General features: G+C 44.8%; 1 protein-coding gene across 1 annotated transcript; it reads right to left on the reverse strand.

The window, feature by feature from the left end:
* Window positions 1–8,785: 8,785 nt before the first annotated feature.
* Window positions 8,786–15,271, reverse strand: LMOD2 (leiomodin 2). Its single transcript, XM_069802003.1, has 3 exons — window positions 14,802–15,271; window positions 9,563–10,909; window positions 8,786–9,220 (listed from the first exon to the last, which is right to left on the reverse strand). Exons 1-3 carry the CDS (start codon window positions 15,072–15,074, stop codon window positions 9,194–9,196), a joined length of 1,647 nt encoding a protein of 548 aa, XP_069658104.1. The 5' UTR covers window positions 15,075–15,271; the 3' UTR covers window positions 8,786–9,193.
* Between the last annotated feature and the right edge of the window lie 5,363 nt (window positions 15,272–20,634).

A 20,634-nucleotide genomic window follows, 5' to 3' on the forward strand; every position in this document is an offset into this window, starting at 1 on the left:
TGAGAGAGAGACACCTGGAATCTGCCCAAGAGATGCATTAACCTTGAATTTCAATTAAGGAAATATCCTATAAACAAAGCAAAATGAAATTCTCTTGAGACCACTGCTCCATTTGGAGAAGGGGTAAAAATTTATCAGCTCAGAAAGAGGCCGATTTGGCAACGAGGTGTTTAAACATTCATTGAAATACTACAGATTGTAGTTCACATCTTTGTTTTGAGCAGTCTCAGGTATGGGAGTCCCACCACAGCAGCAGCAGCACTCAAGACCTGGAGGGTCAGGCTGGTTCTCTCACTCTGATCAGAAATTCCACCCTGGAAGTGAGGAATTGGCCCACACTTGATGAAAGAACTGCCTCTGCACCTATGACTCCATTCCCACTCTATCGCAGGTGGCCCTACTAGCATCAACACAACAATGAGACAGTATCAGAAAACTGACGGGCAAAGCAAGCGATGGGAGAGCAATCTTGGGCCATGAAGATCCTCAAATGTGATAATGAACCCATATTCCCAGTTACCACCATGTCTCTTCTGGTGGGGAATATAGCTGAGGAGCTGCGGAGCAGCACACTGCAGGGGGAATAGTTGACTTTCAGAATTAAACATGCTCTTGGTGGGATGACAGCTAGCTAACCGTGCAATGAGCTATGGGCCCTATTAGCTCTGGAATGGATGACCGTCAGAGGACCCAGTACCCTTAGCATTGAACAGGTCTGCTCACCCTGCATTTAATTAAGCGGTAGAATGAGACACAGCATTTTGTACTATTAACATGCCATACAGTCACAGATGAGGCCACATATTGCCGCTTTGAGGTAGCCAAACGACAACTATTCAGTGTGAATGGGTCCGTGTCCAGCGTGGATGGTACAAAAAGTAATGGGCTTACTTTCCACCTGAGAAGATGACAAAGCACTAAGGAAGACTTTCCAATGGATGGTTGTTTAGGGAGACTAGGAGCTCCATTTGATCTTGTCTGGAGCAAAGGCCACTCTGGAAGCGCTTTCTAGAACTAATATTTACGCTCTACAGAGATAGGAAGCTGACACAACCTGCTCAATGCCCTTGAGGTGCACCGTGTCTCATAGCATGGAGCTGGCAGACTGGGATTAGAGCTCAGGATTGTCTGACACCCAGCTGTGAGCTCAGTTCTCCATGTGACCTGTGGGATTCATCTCAGTGGGAATTTGAGAGCAGGAGCCAGCGGCACGGTGGGGTGATGCAGGCTGCTCAGCTGTGCCGGGCTATCAACATCCGCGGTTCTGTTGTCACAAAGAGCTTAGGGTACGGATCCAGAACAATTTCAGCCAAGCTAAATCCATGCCGCCTGACGCTGTCCTCCCTCTGTTCCTGGCCAGAGGTTGCCCCCACCTCCCCTGCACCAGCGACACAGCACTGAACCGGCGGTGAGAGGTCTGGGGAACCAAACTAGCAGAGCAGTCTTCCTTCTTGTTTGGTTGGGTTTCTTTTTCTTTTCTTTTTTTTTCTTTTTTTTTTTTTTTTTGGCCAGGTTAGCTTTGTGTTGGTTTACCTCCCCGAACTGACTGATTGCAGGTTTGGTGCGAGAGAGGGGGCAGCAACGCACAGACAGGCAGGCATGAAGGGGGCAACAAGGACCACAGCAGTGCTGATCCGGAGCTGCAAGATTCCCCTGGAGCGGCTCTGACCGGTGTTGCACCTAAAATCCAGCAATCAGGGTGTTTGGAGTGACTGGATCTCACTTAGACTGTTTTGGATCACTTTAAACTGAAAAGTTTGGCTCATGACTGGCTAGAAAAAAGATAAGCTTGTCATGGGATGTGGTAGGGAAGCCTACAGAGCCCATTGCAGATGAATGGGAGCAGACCAAAAGTCATCTAACAGGGGCTAGTGAGGCACCCAAACCTGTGCAATAAACCTGGATGAAAAGCAAGAATATTTGCCCCATCTGAGGCTGCCTGTACAGTCAGACACCTTCTGGACTGGTGTTGGTGCCTGTCTCACCGGCTCGCTATACAGGCAGAGTTTGCCTCTACCTGCCCACCCTACACCGTCGAGACTAACCTGCCACGGTCAGGACAGACTTGGTGAAGAGGAAAATGAAGAGCTGGAGTTCGACAGAAGTGTCCAAGAGCACACAAAACATAAGCACTGTTGCCTTCCAACTTGGTTGTGAAACACAGCAATGTGTGCATGTATCGCTAATTTAAAGAGCCGTAAGCTGACACCGAGCGAGAGGAGTGACCCCACTCTGTGTACACATAAACACTTCCTTCAGGTGCCTGTGAAATTCACTGCTTTAACTGCAGCTCATTGACAGCCCTCAAGAAAAGTCATAAATATGTTAATTAAAAAATTAAGCTATGGCTCCAACTGTTTCTCAGAAAAAGCCCCGGAAAGAAAAGCCCAGGAAATATTTAGCCCTTTATGGGTGGACTGACCTAATGCTCTCGGCAGAAAGGCATAGTGGGGTGCAGAAGGGACAAATTTTTTACCTATGGAATTGAAACTTCAGGTATCTTCCATGCAAGAAAAATAGTCTGACAGATAGAGGTTATACTTGGTTAGTCTGGTGAAATTGTCTCCTAGGCCTTTCCTTGGAAACAGCCCCAATTTATCCTCCTCAGGGTACATAAGCATTTCTGACTGTCCTTTCAGTTCCTTATATGTTTGTTTCTTAGGTGACTAAATGACAGAAATGGCACGTCTTCCTTTTGATGGCATTACTGCACAGCTGACTCCACCTTGGGATTCCTGTCCTCGTGGCTTGCTTCATCTGCATTTACAAAATTTCCTGCACTGGGTCACGGGCTGTGCTTCTCTTGACGCTTAGAAATACACTGACACTCTACATATTCACTTATATTCAGACAGTCAAAACATTCCTGTTAGCTAAAATAAAAAAAAATAAAAATAAAAATAACGCATCTAATAGCTCTTGATCTCTGAGGATCTTGGAGCACACTCGAGTCTACGTGAACATAGCGTTCCAGTATTGTGAGGCAGATCAGTACTGATATCTCCAAGGCAAAGTAGAGGCACAAGAAATTAAGCAACATACCCCAGAGTACACAAGTAGCAGAAGCACAGCCCAGGACATAACCCTCAGTCTTGGCTCTGAGATACGTGTTCTGGCTCTTACCAGGAACTCACTGAGAATTTTTACTGTGACAATATTTTAAGGAAAGAGAAGCAACTTTCCCTGTACTAAACTTACATAAAAAATAATTCATTTTTTGCCATTAAAAAGACTTTATAAAATCCATATTCATTTGAAGCTGAGAGAAGTTACAGATAGAAATAAATACACCTGGCAGGCAGGCTGTTGCCCTGCTTTCAACAAGGGCAGAATTTTTCCTTATCTCCATTTTTTTTTGACTGATCCATCCTTTTTATGCAGAACAGTTACATCTGAGTCTGATAATGCACCAGCTACCCCACAGCCAGCTGGTGACGGTCGCCCTATTTTTTTCACCACCTTCATGGTGGGAGCTGCCCCGCCGCAGCTAACCCTTACCAGTAGCCCACTTACATTGTCCAGATTCATCCTTTCGGTTTGCCTACCCGAGCTGCGATGGCACGCCTTGCCCGTAATCCCCCTCCTTCGCGGCTCTGGGTCTTGGCAGCGTGGGGTGAGGCTGAGGACTGGGAAGCCCAAGTCCCAGCTGAGAGGTGGGATGTTGAGATGTCTCCCCTCAGACGATGAAGGTCTTTTCTGGGTAGCATCTATTAAACACGAGTCCTCTGTATTTTCAAAAGCAAGAGAACTGTCTGATGAAATAGAATGAGCAAAATACTGCAAAAATCACAGTCCAGTTCAGAAACTTCATTTACAAGTGCCTAACTTGAAACCCTGTTAGTGGGCTGACGTTTTGCATGTCTGAAGAGAAAAATATCTCACGCTGCTTATATAAAAGCAGCCACTCCAAATCACCAGGTGCTTCTAAAGAGCATCTTCTCAGTAATACAGGCACACAAATTAATTTCTGTCAGACCAAGACCTTGTATGTACTGGGCTTATCAATATGTGAACCAAATTCTGCTCCCTCTTTTAAGTATTTGGTTCCTGTTGGCATCAAGTGTAGATGGTATTAATCCGGCACCTAGTAGAAGCCTTTGGCTTCCATGTGATAGTCTGTTTCTAAAGTTACATCTGACTTACATGGATTTGAAAATAAAGCATCCTGCTACAAATTGTAGGAGATTTTTACAACTTTCAGTATTAGTCTGGCTTGCAGATCCTGTGGAGTTATCACATCTAAGAGGATTAAAATAACAATGGCAGGAGCTTCTCTGTTACCAGTTTCAGGCTTCTGCTGCTGAAAGCACCATACCATCCTATCCTTTTCATAAGCTTCTTGCACTCTTTTAACAGTAAGTTGGTGAATTTGCCCATTCCTTTTTAATGGGAATGCTGTTCCAAGACTCTTCTTGTTCTAAGAGTTAGGAAATTACTTATAATTTCTGATACAAATACAGTCATGCACAGTTTCTGTCCTTTTTTTTTCTACTGCTAACAGTGTCCTGTAGCTCCTTCCCCTTTGCAGTATTTATAGACGTGAGCTGAAATCCTTTTGAGCCTTTGTTTGGCTAGACTGATCCCACCACCTGTTCTCATCTCTCTCATAGGACAGCCTCTCCAGTTCCCCAATTATCCTAGCCATTTTCTGCCCCTCTTTCGATTCAAATCAGTTTTTCCTGGCGGTTAGTTACCAGAACTGTGCAGATGCTGTTTCACTTGGGCCTGCACCCAGGAATAGTTCTCGGAGCTACCTCTCCCCTTACATCCAGGGACTGCAGGTAACCCCCTCGCTTTAAGGTGTCACTCTCTAAACAACCCACAGACACATCCTCTCTATTTTGGCTGTGAAGCTGCTCTGCCTTAATCATTACTTCCATATATCTGACGAACTTATGAGGAATCCGTGCGAGTGGTGGTGTGGAAGTCTTGACTACTCACACTTTCTCTTCTGTGCTGGGAGGGTTGCACTTCTGTTGTGCTGGCATGTGGGCAAGGGAGAGACCTTGGCCATAACTTCGTGCTCCCCTCTGCCTCGCAGCCTCCCAGTTCCCAGGACATCCGTCCTCCCACCACGCCATGCTGGGACTGTGCTGCACCAGCTCCTCCGGCTTCCCGGCTGCGCGCAGCGCAGACCCAGCCCCCAGAAATGGATGTGGCTTCTCCTGGAAGGAGCCTCGTTGGCCACCTGCCCTCTTCGGTGGGAAGGGAGCACCTCTGCAGGGCTGTCAGACCAGCACCTCTACCCCCAGCTAAACCCCCCAGTTGCAGAGCAACATGGATCACGGGCCAGAACGTCTAACAGGTGACTCAGGGGGAGGCAGGAAACTTCCAGAAGACGTGGAAATAAAATCTCTTGGACTTCTATGAGCTCCTTTTCTTTCTGTAGTTTCAGACACTTCCCTAGGTGACGAGGCACAAACTAAAGGGCCAGATACTGGAATTACGGGTAGCGGTCAAGCTCTTGATATTTCTGGTGCTTCAGTAGGCCAGTTTTTTCACACCGTGTTACACGGCACGGATGCTCACGCGGACACGCGTTATGGGGAAGGGCCAAAGCATGAAGCTGCAGTGGAGGCAGTGCCTCCTTGTCGGACTACCCGGAGCACGGGGCTTCGCAGGCTGGCACAGCCTGCCACCACCACGCAAGGCTGCAGCCCTCGCCCGGTGCAGCCGGCTGGCAGATCGCCACTGCAGCGGCACTGCAGCAGCACACGGGGCTGTGGTGGTAGCTGCGGGGCGGTGGGAGGACCCCGTGTCAGTCTCAACCACAGTGTGAAGCTTGTGTGGTCTGCGCAGTACCCAGCCCTGCCCTCCCACACCCCCAGCCCAAGTTTGGGGGAACACTCACAGGAGAGATTTGGCTTAGTGTAAATAGGGGAGGCAGTTTGGGTTTTTTACTTCCTTGGGAAGCTACAGTATTTCTGCTCCTCAATGGGCTGGTTCTTTCTGCAACTCAGGAGAAGATAATGTTCCAAGGATATATCGTCTGTTCCTAAAGACATTATAACCTGTTGTCCTTTCCTGTCCCTTAACCTCTTCAGTGACAGCAAGCACTTGGTTATCCTTTGCAGCTCTTTTATTGCTGACCAATTCATTTTGACAGATTTTGTTGTGTTTGTTTCTCTGCCTGGTCTTTGAGAGAAAGTGGATGGCCACCCACTGCAGGGAGCCCTGTGAGTCCAAACAAGGAGCATACCTGCATCCTGGGGCTCCCTTCTCCAGACACCGCGTCCAGCTCTGATGGGGGCATAGCACTGGATGTGCAGGAGCTGACCCTGGATGTGCAGGAGCTGACCCGGGGGCCACCTTCCTTACAGATCAAACAAGAGGCAGTCAGGCCTTCAAAGATGATTTGCCTCCCTGCAACTCAAGGGAAGGGTACGGGAAGTGAACCGAGCTCACAGGCAGGACCTGGGCCCCAGGGGAAACGCACAGTTGCGGGATGTTTGTTCCCCAGGCAGGAACACGGCTTGGCACCTCCTGGCTCCTGCTAAACCACCTTCCAGTCTGGGAAGGTGGCACAGTACATCCCAGAGGGGTTTTGTATGCTTGTCATATGGTGCTCGCTTGCCTATTTGAAAGGAAAACAAATTGCTCCTTGGAAGCATCCGTGAGGGAGCTCAGCACCGTTGGCAGCAGGGCTGACACCCACCTGAGGAGGGAAAGGGGCTGCCTTTCCCTTCAGCGGGGCATCAAAACCTCAACAACGTGTTTTGGGGGGCTCTGCCTCACAACTCTGCAAATAGGAGACATGCCTTCAAATGCCTCCAAGTGAAACTGCTGTGAAATTTATGTAGGCAGAAGGTAATTACCCAGATTAGACTTTGGCTAAGGCACAGGACTGACACTTCATGAGGGACTGTACCACAGGAGCTTAAATAACCACATGCAGCCGCCACTTCCGTGACTTTGCATTTTAGCTGAAATACTAATCTCCATCATCAGAGCAGGCCTCGCACCAGAGAGGACTGATGAACCACTTGTCTGCAACTGCAGTCAGCAGCACTGGCTGAGCCTTCATAAGGGCTGTGCCCATCACCCTTCCCTTCTGCAAAAGAGCAACTCCAATAGCTCTTACTGACCTGAAAGTTGAATTTTACCTCCCTTTTTTCCTTTTTCTAGGTTTTCTTATTCTGCATTCTTCTCTTCTCTTCTCTTATCTGCCACTTCTCAGTATTCTTTTTCTTCTATATCATCTTCTTTTTCTGTATCAGTTTTTACCTCCCATACAGATAGTTTCCCCAGTTCTCACTCTCCCTCTTTCCTTAAAGGTTTGGGGTTTTTAAACATTTTTTGTCTTCCTCCAAATTCACTCCATTGTGCTTTCTCTGGGTTCCCTCCCTATCTTTCATTCTCCCTTGCAACTGCTTAGCTGCTTCTAGTGTTTAATTAAACATTTTGCTGTTTCTCATCTTTCACAAAGCTGCTGGGGACAAGGTCTGGGGTTGTAGGTCTCCTCCTGACTGTGGTCTGCATTCCAGCATTGCTTCCATCCTCAGAAAATCCTAAACTCCAGCTTCCATTTTGTCATGGGAAACTAACCATAGGTTGATTTTTATGCTGTGGGAGCCTATGCAATTATAAAGGCAGGTAAAAACTAATTGTACATACCATATTTCCTGTGACATTAGGTCTAGAAATACTGATGAGTTGTTGTGATCCTGAGGCAAGAGGAAAAATGTTGGAAAGTGTTCCAGTTAGTTATAAATTGCTTTTGGTATGTTCTAGTCAATAAATGCAAAAGCAAAAAGGTATCTTCACCATTTTCTTGCCGTAACATTTCTGACAATTCACTAATGGATCCCCTCTCCATTGTGCCTCATTTCCCTCCAGTAATTTCTTCCTCTTTCTGGGGAAATCTCTCTTATTGATATTTCTAGATACAAGCTTACCTATATTTTTTCAGTACCACTGCAATGTTGGGTAACCTTAAGTAATTACCTCGTTGTGGTTTTATGTAAAAGAAATAGTAATTCTGTTGTTTATTGCTGAAAAGAGCAAACTAATTAATATACAGTAGTACTTCTAAACATGTATCTCCTTGCCTTTCAATGTTTTGGCCACTGCTCAGTTTTCTTCATGTTATTGCTACCGTCACACTAGCTGAAGCACCCAGAACTATAACTAACCTGACAGAGGGAGATGTCTAGTACTACATGACGTAGGGCTATTCATGCCATCGCCTGTGATGCGATACCTCCAGCCATGCATCTCCAAATGATATTGGCTCTGCTTCCACCATATCATATTGACAGTTCACACCCCACTTGTTGTTCAGCTGATATCATAGGAAAGTCTTTTTCCACCTGAATGCTAGACTGCTTTTCATGTTTCTCTGTCTGACTGAATGTCTGCACTGGGGTTAGTTCTGCCTAGATACAGCAGTATGCACTTGTACTGAATGGATCTCAGTTGAATAATTCTGCTGCATCCTTAAAATATCTACATTAATTTTTAATCTTTAAGTCAACATGAACTGCAGCTCTATTCATCACCCACTTCCCCTTCTGTTAGATCAAAGTTTAGGACCTGGCACGCAACACCAGTGATCTGACAGAGCCCACAGCTTAATTTTAGTTGTAGATAGCCTTACGAACCTTTTTTTCCCATGTCAGTATGAAACTGCACTAACATATGGGCTCAGGTACTATCCTCCAAGCAGGCTTGATGGGTGCAGCTGAGAAAGAGCTCAGGTTCTTTCCCAGGAGACTTCCCTAATGCTCATGAACTTGACGCAAACATCTGGTAGGTTTTTACTCACAGAAACCCAGGACTATGTGTCTTCTTGAAAGCTTCAAACCACATTTATTGTAAATTCATGAAAAAAAAAAAAGAAAAAAAGAAGAAACCACAGGTTGGTAAACTATTACATCTCAGTGTGAAGAACTTGTCCAGTGATGTGCAATCAGATATTGAAAAGAATATCTAAATAAGCAGCAATTTCTCAATAGAAATCTCATTAAATAAAAAAGAAAATTATTTCCATATTTACAGATTACAAGGCAAATGTATCCTTAAAGCATTGTTTCGTATTTAGCAGGTTTATTTCTTTGAAATAAAAGAGAAATGGTTTGAATCTAAGAGTGTACTTTGGAAGCAGCTTGCTAGACAGTCTATGTTACCACCAGTGAACGGACAAGTAGCCTCCCCTGACCACTGCAGTGCTCTGCTTCTTCTCTTGTCCAGGCTTTCACCGAAGGGCTTCTGGTACCTCCACCTATGAAAGGGGGGTGGGGAGGAGAGGGTGTTCTTTACATTTGCTGTACAGTCTGAATGGCAAAATTCCTACCAGAGACACACTCCCAAGAGCCCTGTGCTACACAGCAGCTCCCGTAACAAGCCTGAACCTGGGAAAGTACCCCACTTTCTGTCAAAATCAGTTGAATAGAAATCAGTGTGCTGAGAAAAGCCCAATCAGAGAAAAGCCTCCTCCCAAATGTCTTCTTATGCCCACATTCCTAAGAATTTTTTAAAAATTAAATATATTTGCACTAAAATTAATTGAGCTTGTGCTATATCTGAGCCACAATCAGTTACTGAAATATGATCTCTTACTTACCCGCCTTAATTGCTTTATGCTGCTTGCCCGAATTGCTTCCATAAGGTTGTCATGGAGAGACCTTTGTGGGGTGGAGGGACGGGTGGAGGGTCGTGAACCTTCCTCTGATTTTCTGTCCGAGACTGATTTTAGAGAATCTTTAATTTCTTTCAATATGCTGTTCTCCTGTTTTTTGCTTTTTTTGCCTTTTTTCTTTTTCTGTCCATTCTGTAAGGCTTTTTTTGAGCTTTCTTGCTCTTTGATGACTTCGGCTATATTCCTGGTTGGTGCCTTCTTCTCTGGAATAACTGGGGGAGGAGGAGGAGGAGGAGGAGGAGGCGGGGGTGGAGGGGGAGGTGGAGGCGCAGGAGCTGGAGGCTGACTTTTCACTGGCGGTGCCTTCTTAGGGAGCTTTGGAGAGGACCAAGGTGAGCTCTTAGGTGACACATAAGGTGAGGACCGAGGTGTCCCTTTCTGCAAGACTTTGGTCTTTGGACTGATGGCTCCATCACAACCAGACTCTTGTTGCCGCTGCTCCTGCATACGCTTTTGCCTTTGTTTATCCATATTTCTTGTCAGGATACTTGTCATGCTCATTCTTGGGCCAGCAAGGTCAAAGTGGTATCCAAGCTTGACCAGAGTGGTGTTCTCTTTCAACAGTTTAACTATGTCCATTTCCACCTGGCTGCCCATGATGTGCCGCTGGTTGTGGAACCGCAGTTCTGTTAGAACCTTGTTGTTCTGCAAAGCTCTCATGATGGCCAGCACTCCTTTGCCTGTGATAAAATTTGACTCAATATTCAGACTAGTTATATGCTGATTTACCTTTAACATACCAGCAATAGCTATTGCAACATTGTCATCAGCGTGCGTGTTAGCCAAGCTGAATGACTTAACCACTGTGTTGTCCCTCAGGGCTTGAGAAAATTGTATAAGCATCTGTGAAGTGATGTTTTCAATGTTGTTCAGATTGACCTCTGTGGTCTCAGGGTCATTGCTCCTAACTTTTTCCAAAGCATCCTCAATAACTGTTGGATTTCCACAAGGGTGGATGGCACTGCTTTTTAAGCTCAGATTGTCGGTGTCTTTTTCATCATGGCCATTGAGTAAGTTTTCATTGTCCTCTGCGCTGTTACACTTTTTGTGTCTGATGTGGTCAGAACTCCTGCCATCCTCAGGTCTCTCACCTGCTGCAGCATTTAGCTTTTCCTCATCCTCCTCATCAGTCTCATCTTCATCTTCCTCCTCATCTTCTTCTTCTCCTTCATCATCCTCTTCAGTATATGCCTCCTCAGACACTTCACTATTGCTTTCTGTGAAATACTCTTCTTGAATGTCTTCTGAATTGTCATCTCCTTGCTCAGAATCCTGAACAGGAATGTAGGTGTGGGTGTTATACATGATTGCAGTAATGTAGCTACTGCCTTTTGGCACAAAAACAATTATCTTGAAACGATATATGTTAATGTTGAAAGCTAAAAATAAATCCCCAGAAACAGAGACAGGAGAACAGAAAATGTTTCTGCACCTAACACCTTTTTAACATTACTTCTTTCACATTCTTTAGGAGACAAATGCTTAGCATAAACTGGAACAGTTTTACTGACGTCAGTGATTCCTGCCAAGAGAAAACTTGATAAAAGATATTGCAACATGGACACACTTCATGTTTTCTAAGTGTTGGCATGTCCACAAGGGGATATTATTTGGATCCTTGCCAGAAGAAACACAGGACAGCAATTTCAGAATGGACATGATCTATGAGCAACAAGTTTCTTCGTTTCATAATGATTAGACATCTGTGTCAATGCTCAGACTCCCTTGCACATGCTAGTACATCTAAAAAAGCTAAAGACTGCCATGATTTAGAATACAAATAGTGTCTGCATGTGTAAACATGCATATTGATATGCAAAATAATACAGAATTACAGGAGTCATGTCAAAAAGACTCTGGATGCACTATATGGGCTATACACACTTAGAAGCTATTGGTGAAGAAAAGATTCAGACACATTCCCACAGGTAATGAGTAATCATATGTCAATAATCCCCTAATTTCTTCATATTTGGCAAGAGCTAAGACTGTGCTCACCAACAGCTGTCACAGGTCCGCTGCTATACTGTAACTCATTATAACTCATTGCCTACAGAGTAAACTGATTGTTTTTCTAAAACCCAAGGTTATTTTAATGTATTTGGTGGGCACCAAGAAGGCAAATTTGGAACCGCTCCTCAAAGCTCTGGCTGGTGCCCTTAGCAGTTACAGTGGCAGAAGACAATTCTCCACACAGGAGCAGCAAAAGGTCTGCACCCCAGGAAAGTCTCACTCTTCACCTGGAGGACTCCAGAAGCACAGTAGTGTTGTATGGGCCATGACTGAACCCACACACTATGACCAACCTTAAAGCTCTTGCCCAAAAAGATTTCCCATGTTCTGTTTTTTCTACTGAACAAGCCATGGCGTATGTCTTTTTATTTACATTTGTGAATGTTTATAAAATTTTGATGAAATGTAATTGTTTTGTATGCACTACTTTATCAATGTTCATATTTTAATACTAAAGGGTATTTTACAAAGTAAGTAGACTCTGTGGAAACACAGTGATTCTGTTTTGTGCTTCTGGAAAACAAGTGTTACTAACATGACAGCCTATTTTTAGAAAACCTGTGCAGTTTTAGGTTTGCTTAATTATCTGGCTCTAAAAATGCAGGGAAAGGTTAAAATAATAGTTATGACAGGTTGCATGGTACTGTTTCACGATCTTAAACAGATTTCTGTATTGGGACACACACAAAACAGACGGTAATTGTAATGTTTGCGGAAGCTTGACTCTAATGAAACAGGACATCGAGCTGTTCCAGCCTGTCATTCCTGAGCATTCAGCACCTGGAGGGCTTGCAGGGTCCTGTGGATCATGTGCAGTAAGGCCCTTACACTGAGGGATGCTGTGCTACATATAGAAATGGGGCTGTGTTTAAGCCAAGTTTATTATGGGACTAAGATTTAAATCTGTAGCTTCGATACATATATGCAGACTTAAAAACTGAAAACACCAGGTATCCAGGAACACGTCTTCATGGCTATGCTTTTATCTATTCAGGAATACATACTACAGCCTTCAACACAGCCGCACATGAGCAGAAGTTGGTGCCTCTAAATGGACTGCTAATATGCTTGATGAAACTAGATTAATAAAAAAAAACTTGATTTTTTTTTTTTAGTGGCATTTCTGGGGTCAAAGGGGGGATGTAGTTTCCTGTCACATACATCATTTGGTGTCATAACAATCTGCATGATAATTTTGAAATCGAGTACTCTTCTCTTTGCAGTTCCATAGAGGCATGCTCTGTTATTGTGGCAGCATTTCAGTAGAGGACTGCTGCAGGCAGCCTGGAGGGCTTCATCTTACTTCGTAGTAGTAACCTGATGAAAAGTTAGGACTAAGATAGTCAATGCAGAGAGGTAAATATCTCTGGATGGCAAGGCATTCACCCTAAAAGGCTATCTGCAGGATGTCTGCCTTCTAGAGGGGCTGATCTCTCACCACTAACTATAGAAGAAGCACAAATAACCATCTTAGATGAGGTGTCTAACTTTAAGACAGTTGAGGGCAAGAAGAAAATTGCTTTCAAGAAACTCAGAAGGAGCTTTCTTACAGCCTTCAGTGAAGAGAGCCTTTGTGCTCTCTGCATCAGCATGTCAACATTTTCATATTTACGGATGCATTTAGGAAGTTTCTTCTCAGATCAAAAACTACAGAGGCTTTTGCTAGCACTTTGAGGTTTAGGCAGTACCCATTCTTAATGCTGTATAGACATGGAAAAAGAAAAAAAACCCTGCCGTTATATAAGACACCAAACTAGACCTGTTCTGGAGGTTTTTTGGAACTGTCCAGGTTTTGAGTTCCAGGCTCAGCTGGAAATAAACATTAATCTTGCCATTGCCTCCGTAGGACTTGACAAACAGGGAGTGAAGTCAACATCTGCGAGCTGATACTAATGGTCTGATGACAGCTAGTGGTCTGTGCACTTGCCTGCAAATTCATTACACTACCATTCATGAGCAGGAGAAAACACTTATGTGTAAAGAAATCCTGAATATTATTATTGCAGGCTAATTTAATTCAGGTGGTTTTTCTCTGGGACAATATTTTATCTAGTGTACAAATTGCAATTATTTCCTTGGAAATGAACCAAGCTCCTGAATCAAGGCTGTTAGAAGTTCTGAGTCCAGTTTTTCTGTCTTTGCTTTTGTTGTATTATTTTCTACTTAAACATGGGAAAATGTGTCCTTATAAACAGAGTCAGAACTCAGTATAAAGCAGTGCTTAAAAATCAAAAAGCTATTCACATCCCCAAGTCCTCACTTTGCTTTGAAATTACATGGAGCTAACATGAAAACAGAAGTTGCTTTTTGATAGAGCTCAGTCTCACAAATTGTTTTAGCAACGGTGCACGGGATGCCAACATGGACTTTAGCTTAGACTGAGAGCACTCGTTGCCTGCTGGGACTGAGCCCTTCACTCCTGCCCAGCTGTACTATTCCTTTGCAGTTCAGGGACTGGCTTTTATTAGTAGTATTTTTATTTGGGGGGATGAATTGCCTAACAAGCACTATTGGTTGTTTTTGGGGGAATACAGATAAATGGTTTGGCTGATGACTCTACCCCAGGCCACTTTTTAAATAACTTACAGCTACCCTCTGACCACAGTTGCCAGAAGACTCCCGAGCCGTGCCAAGGATCCTCAGCAGGAACAAAGCAACATAAGCTGCTGACTGCAATGCAGCTTCCTTCCAGCGAGCATGAAGCCTGGCGGCTGCTTACTTGACTTCTGACATAACATGCATTCATAATTATCTTTCCTGACATGCTTGTTGGCAACCAATACAGATTTTTTTTTTAAAGGAAAGGTCAAATTTTAGCTTTTAAACAAAACCAAATGTTATCCCAAAGTCCACATCACTAGCTGGCAATAATTTCTAACATGCCCTTTAAAATTTATTCCTATGTTAATCACTAACGATAGTTTTTATGGGATTTTCTTCTGTTCTCAACTAAGCTTTTAAGGTAACTCTGGAGAGAGCAAAACCTCCCCCAGCTAACATGCAGCGCTTTAGCAGACACAAAAGTATGGCTAAAAATGTTCTTAAAAATGCTACAAGAGACTGAAAGAAAATGAATACAGTGAGCAAGATTATGCCAGGGAAGAACAAGCCAAAATATTTCTAGGAAACAGCGAATGCCTCAGCGTCTTACCTTGTCGCACGCACCCAATCTCTCTTTTTCTAAGAGCTTCCTGGTCTCCCTCTCCCAATAGGCCATCAGCGCTTCCCGGCTGAAAGTCCCCGTCGGTGTTTTCTCCGTCAGGCTCTTCTGCCGTTGTCCCACCGGGAGATTACGGTCGGGCTCTATGTCCTCCAGCTCCCGCTCCAGCTCCTTCAGCTCCTCTTCAGTGAGAGAAGCAAGGAGCTCATCTTCATCAATGTCTTCATATTTACTGAGCTCTCTTCTGTAGCCAAAGGTAGACATGGTCCCGCTTGGTTAGGCTGGTACAAACCTGAAGTGACTAGGCATTCAAGAAGGCTGAAGCAAGCAAGCTGTGTCTCGTTTGGTCAGCAACTGTTTCCCTGCGTAGCGGAGGCACCCTTTTAAGAGTAATCATCGGGGGCTTACGACAATGCACGAAGGGATGAAAGCATGCTCCGTTTTAAGCATCAGACGTCAGCTAGACATCTGAACAGCAAGAATGTCCCAACACTACTGTTTGCAGGTCCCTTAAAGAGGGGGATTATTGACACACTGGCCATGGCCATATTTAGAGCAGGCGGCTAGCGGGAGAATACCAGCCTTGCGGACGGGGGGGGGGGGGCAGCAAATAAAACCCCGGGCGCATTTACACCGACTTTGTGTCCAAACTGCAGTAGAGAAAGAACAATGAAAATCCATTTAATCCTGAGCTGCCACAGAGGCTGGAAATAAAACACCCTCGCTGTTGTTCACCGGACTTCCTCTCGTTTTCACGGTTTTCGAGCGGAACCGCACTGTTATCCCGCCAAGGTGTTTGCAGGAGGTTGGGATCGGTGGGAAGGCAGCCCGAGGGCAGGCGGTCAGCGTGCCGGCTCCTGCAATGTCACGCCTTGCCTGTAACAAATCACACAACTGGATTATTTATTAATTCCCCCCCCCCCCCCCTTTTTTTTTCCGAGGGTGATCGGAGGGAGAATCGGCTTGACATGTCCATTTGCATCTCCTGTGAGATTTTTTGTTCACACGGAGAATTGTGCTCTGCTGGGGGAGGGAGCAGAATCCCCCTGAGCTTTAGGGGGAACCAGCCCTGGGTGGGCAGCGGGGCTCTGTCTTCATCACTTCTGACAGCCCCTAGCAAATGAAGGCCTCTAGTGGCAGTTTTACTTAATGCCTACTGCTTGCTGTAGCTGACCAATGTGCAGCTGGAGAGTGCTTTTCAATTCTTAATTTTAAATGTATACCTACATTACCATGTCTGCTAATAAATGATATATTATTCTGACATTATTTTCATAGACGGGTATCTTCCAACATAAGACACTACAGAATGAAAGGTTAAACTTCATACTGGTTTTTTATTTCTCTATTAGCAGTGAATGACGGCCAACTAGCAACTTTTTCTGAAATGTGCAGGCCAGCAATATCTGTTGTGAGTGAGAGAGAAGGAGAGGAAGAGAGAAAGAGAAAAGGTTGGTTTTGGTACAGGGAAGTAGGAGCATATCTATAACAACATATATCAACCTTATTAAATGACAAGACATGGTGGGTTTACTTTTAGGTAGTCAAGTCAGTATTTAATGGAAATGTAAGTGAAAATAATTTGAAGTATTGTTCTTGTCCAACATCATCTCTTTTTTGTTAGTATGGATTGGACACCTGAACTGATGTATGACGTTTAGCCAAATTGCTCATTTAGTTTTATTATTATGCATATTGCCTTACTGGCAATGGGGAGAGGAGATTGAGCATGATTTTCATATACAGAGTTGATAAAGAAATTATATTTTTCCATGTGAATTTCATGCAGTTTAGCTTGCTCAAGAAGTGGGATGAAAGCTTACAAGCTTAGTCTTCCCTAACACACAAAATACATTAATAAAGCAGACTAAAGAATATTGTGCATCTTCAAATAAAATAAATATTTGCAGGTCATTTACGTTGACCAAATCTTTGCATAAAATAAAAAGGAGGAAGGTGCAAAACAGTTTGGCTTATGGAGCTAAGAGTGTTACCTTCATGGTGTAAGATACTGTCATGGGTCACCTGCGTCTAGACAAGTCAGTGGGTCAGTAGAAGTTCTGTTCACTTTTTCAGCTGCATTTGCAGAAATGATGCTTAGGCCAAATTCTGTAAAATGTGAAATAGCAGGGAGAAATAATAAGCACCTTTTTTCTTTTAACTTTGCGTTGTGAATGCTGATGTTGACATTAATTAAATGTATATAACAGAACTCCAAGCAATTTTATGTCTTCAGTATGTCTAGGACAACAGTTCACTTTGTTATCATTGGAGTTAGCCAGAGAAGCAGCACAATCAAATTATCTTTCTTGGGCGCATTTTTGCAGACAACACTTTGTTGCAAACATTTTTAGATGGAGTTGGTTAGAAAATTTGCACTGGACAGGTTTTCTGTTGGAAAATGCTGATTGAAACTGAAATGCTTTTAGAAATGTGCTATATTTTATTAGTACAATGCTGACATGTACAACATTGATATGTACAATATCAAAAGCAAAAACATGCTGTTAAAAATGAAATCTATTCAAATATACTCTTCCCCAGAAAATTCTGAGCTTTCTGCTTTTTCTTTTTTCCTCAGTTACAGCAAAATTTGTAAGTCTCTGAATTTTCCTGGGCTGAGAGTCCATAGTACAAAGTAAAAACACACAGATACCTGAATTGTCTATTTAAAGTTTTCTATGTATAATTCAAATTTTCCAAACTCAAAGGAACTTCAAAAACCAGCATGCATTACTCACTTGTAAAATAATATTCCAAAGGAAGATTTAGTCCAGTCCTTGGCAGCAGCATGAATATTACCTTCAATGTTACTCTTTGCTGAGGCATGATACAACACTGGGCCAGTGGTGATGTTTTTCTATATATAAAATGTCGGTGATGTTTTTCTATATATAAAATACCAGTGATGTTCATTCCAGCCATGAGATAAGAGAATTTAAAGATATTACTAAAGATGGACAAGGTATTTTATTGTAAATGTCTCCCCTGAAGCAGGGGGGAAATTGACACCGCTAGGTGAGCTTATGAGAGGTTTGGGTCCTTTCTTAATCTGGTACATGTCACTCATGGTAATTTAGGACCCATTCTTTATACAGAGATGGCCAAGGGTAAAGACCCATGAACACTCTCTAGAACAATTTTAATAAAAGTAACAAGGCTGTGGCACACGGCAAATTACACACAAAAGAAAGGATGCTAAAACTGTAAAGCTAAGTACTCACAGGTCAGAAAATGCAGAGATAGTATTTGTCCTTGCCTGTTGATGAGCACTGAAACACGGTCCTTAATTCCATAATTCTGTAATCATATACTTTGATCCTAGACCCATGAGTCCCCAGAACCTTTACTTTTGTTCAGTGTACAGGAGAGATCATGCACATATTTATTAAATAGCTTTTCAGCATTTTGTTTTACCCCTGTTCTTCAGCATATTGAGACTACCAATGGCCTTATTTCTCCAGCGGCCGTTTCAGGAGACGTGAAGGTGTTACCGCCTTTGTGAGAAGGAAGAATAAAGGTATAGAGACTTTGAGATTGAAAGTACCCACTAATTTGGAGTTTAGGATTCCCTGTTTGGGGGTATTTGGCATTATGCAGCACTTAAGCTGGTCAGGGCTCAGTTCCTGTGGGCACCAGCCACTGCTGAAGCTGCCTGCCACTTCGACAGTTCAGATCAAGGGTTAACACTCAAAAGATTTAATTATGATTAAATTGACTTGTCCACCTTCTGAGAGGAACTCTGCTGCAAAGACAGAAGTGATTGTGTTTTCCTGTTATTAGCATCCCTGCCTGAAAATTTTTGTTCTTGTTCCACAGTCCCATTTCTCAGGTATTATACATGTTCGGATTTCTGCAAAAAACAAGCAAAAAAATAGCAGTCTGAGCATCCTGTTATACATCCCAGGCTACGTGCTCGATCACACCATTATAAACAGTTTAGGAAGAGACCTTGTGCTAGTGAGGTGGCACAGTGAACTTCCTTCCATCACAGAAGGCAGGAGAGCAGAGCGTGAGCCATATCTAGTACGTGAGGGCAGGTTTATGGCGGCTGTGTTGACGGCTGTTTAGGATGAATCCTCCAAGGTGCTTTGCCACCTCCTAACAGAAAACCCAAACTCACCTCTGTAACGCCCTGCTGAAATCCTGTATGCAGGGAATAAACCATTTCACATGTAGGTCATGAAAACTCATCACTCAATCAATTGAATTATTAAAAGGTCTGTTCCCTTCAGGACCTGGGCTAAGCTGAGAGAAGATAAGAGCTGGGAGCGCCCATTTAACAGGAGCAGGATTCACTCTGCCGTTGCAGATACTTGGCAACCCGGTTCCCAGAGTCAAGCAGGACGGAGCCCACTCAGCGGCAGCTCGATTGCAGACAAGACTTTCATTTTTTTCTAGCCCGGGTGATCTGTTTTCTTGGTTTTAAAAGAATAACCACTTCTAAATATTTTTTCTTTTTTTCCTTCCCTTTCCAAGCAATTAACTATTTCAAGCAGCAGCCTAGGAAACTGTTCCGCTTCTCACATTTCCACACTTGGGGCACGCAGGCCCAAAGGCTGAAAGGACGCGAGCAACACCGGCAGGGTGGTACTCGCCCCCAGCAGGACAAAGCCCACAGTTTAACTTTTACTTCCACTTGGGTGAGCGCAGGGAAAACAACAGGCAAGCAAAGAGGGCTGCCCAACCTTGTCCTCAGGCGCGGGACACGGCCGGCCCCAGGCCGGTGGCTATTTCCGTCATGGCTCCTGAGGACAGCCTGTCAGACAGATGCGTTGGCTCGTACCGAGCCGCAGTCCCACGCTGCAGGAACGGGTCCAATTGCCATAGAGCACATTAAAAACAATGCACCACAGCACGCCTGGGCTTTCCCCATCTCTCCCGCCGCCCTTCTGCCTGCGGCGCTCGCTCCCGCCTCCCCCCGCCGCTTTTGCAGGCCTGGCTCCTCAGCCAGCTCCTTCCCTCCCGCTGTCCCCGCACGCGGCCCCCCAGCCGCCAGCCCCCGAGCTCTCCCACCTTCCCCCTTCGCGCCTCCTCGCCACTGCCCTGCCGCCGCCACCCCCGGCCCCGCAGGCCGCCCCCGGCCTGCCCTCCCTGCGCAGCCCCTGGCTGTCCTCGGCCGCCTCGCGGCCTCTTGGCGGACCTCGGCTTCCCTCCCCGGCCTGCCCCGTGCTCCTCGCTGCCTGCCTCCCCGCTCCCGCCTAGGTCAGCTGAGAGGCAGATATACAGATATATATAGATACATATACACACGTGTGCGTCCCTCTCAGTTTCTGTATCCTGCTTGTACAGGCCCAGGTTGAACGCAGAGTCCAAACCGGCCCGGAGAGACAAAGGGCCAGCAACCTGGCACCTAAACCGGACCGCGAGGCAGACGGACGGGACAAGCTGTGGCTCTTTCCCCTGGGGGACTAGCGTAACTTGCGAAAATTGTGGACGTCGCGCTGTTCCTGAAAAGGATGTGTCATCACCTACATTTAACAGTGGTATCAGCAGAGCAAATGGGATAAAGCATGCGCTGAAGGCATTTGAAGGAACAATTTTTCAGCTGCTTTTCTCTATGCCAGATGATTCTGTTGTCCAGTCCATCCCTCCCGGTGATGCCGTAAACAGGGAGTCACACGGGAGAAAAAGATCTTTCCCTTCATCCATGCTGGGGAAACAAAAAGTGGGGTAAGTTTAGAGATGACCCTGATCCAAAACCAGTGTTTGCTTGGGAATCGGACTCAGCATCCTAACTCAAAGATGGATTTTTCCTGCTGATCCCCTGCAGCACACCCCAGGCTACCGGGAGGGCAGATTCCAGGTCCAGATCATAGCTTAA

Source organism: Haliaeetus albicilla, chromosome 14 (genome assembly GCF_947461875.1).
Source record: "Haliaeetus albicilla chromosome 14, bHalAlb1.1, whole genome shotgun sequence".
NCBI lineage: Eukaryota > Metazoa > Chordata > Aves > Accipitriformes > Accipitridae > Haliaeetus > Haliaeetus albicilla.

Bases quoted from the DNA above. Each gene is read 5' to 3' on its own strand.
- LMOD2 (XM_069802003.1), bottom strand. From the start codon at position 15,074: ATGTCTACCTTTGGCTACAGAAGAGAGCTCAGTAAATATGAAGACATT. The intron at 10,910-14,801 runs GTAAGACGCTGA...ATTCCTGTTCAG, and splicing joins GATTGGGTGCGTGCGACAAG to GATTCTGAGCAAGGAGATGA. The intron at 9,221-9,562 runs GTAAGTAAGAGA...CCCCTTTCATAG, and splicing joins GCATAAAGCAATTAAGGCGG to GTGGAGGTACCAGAAGCCCT.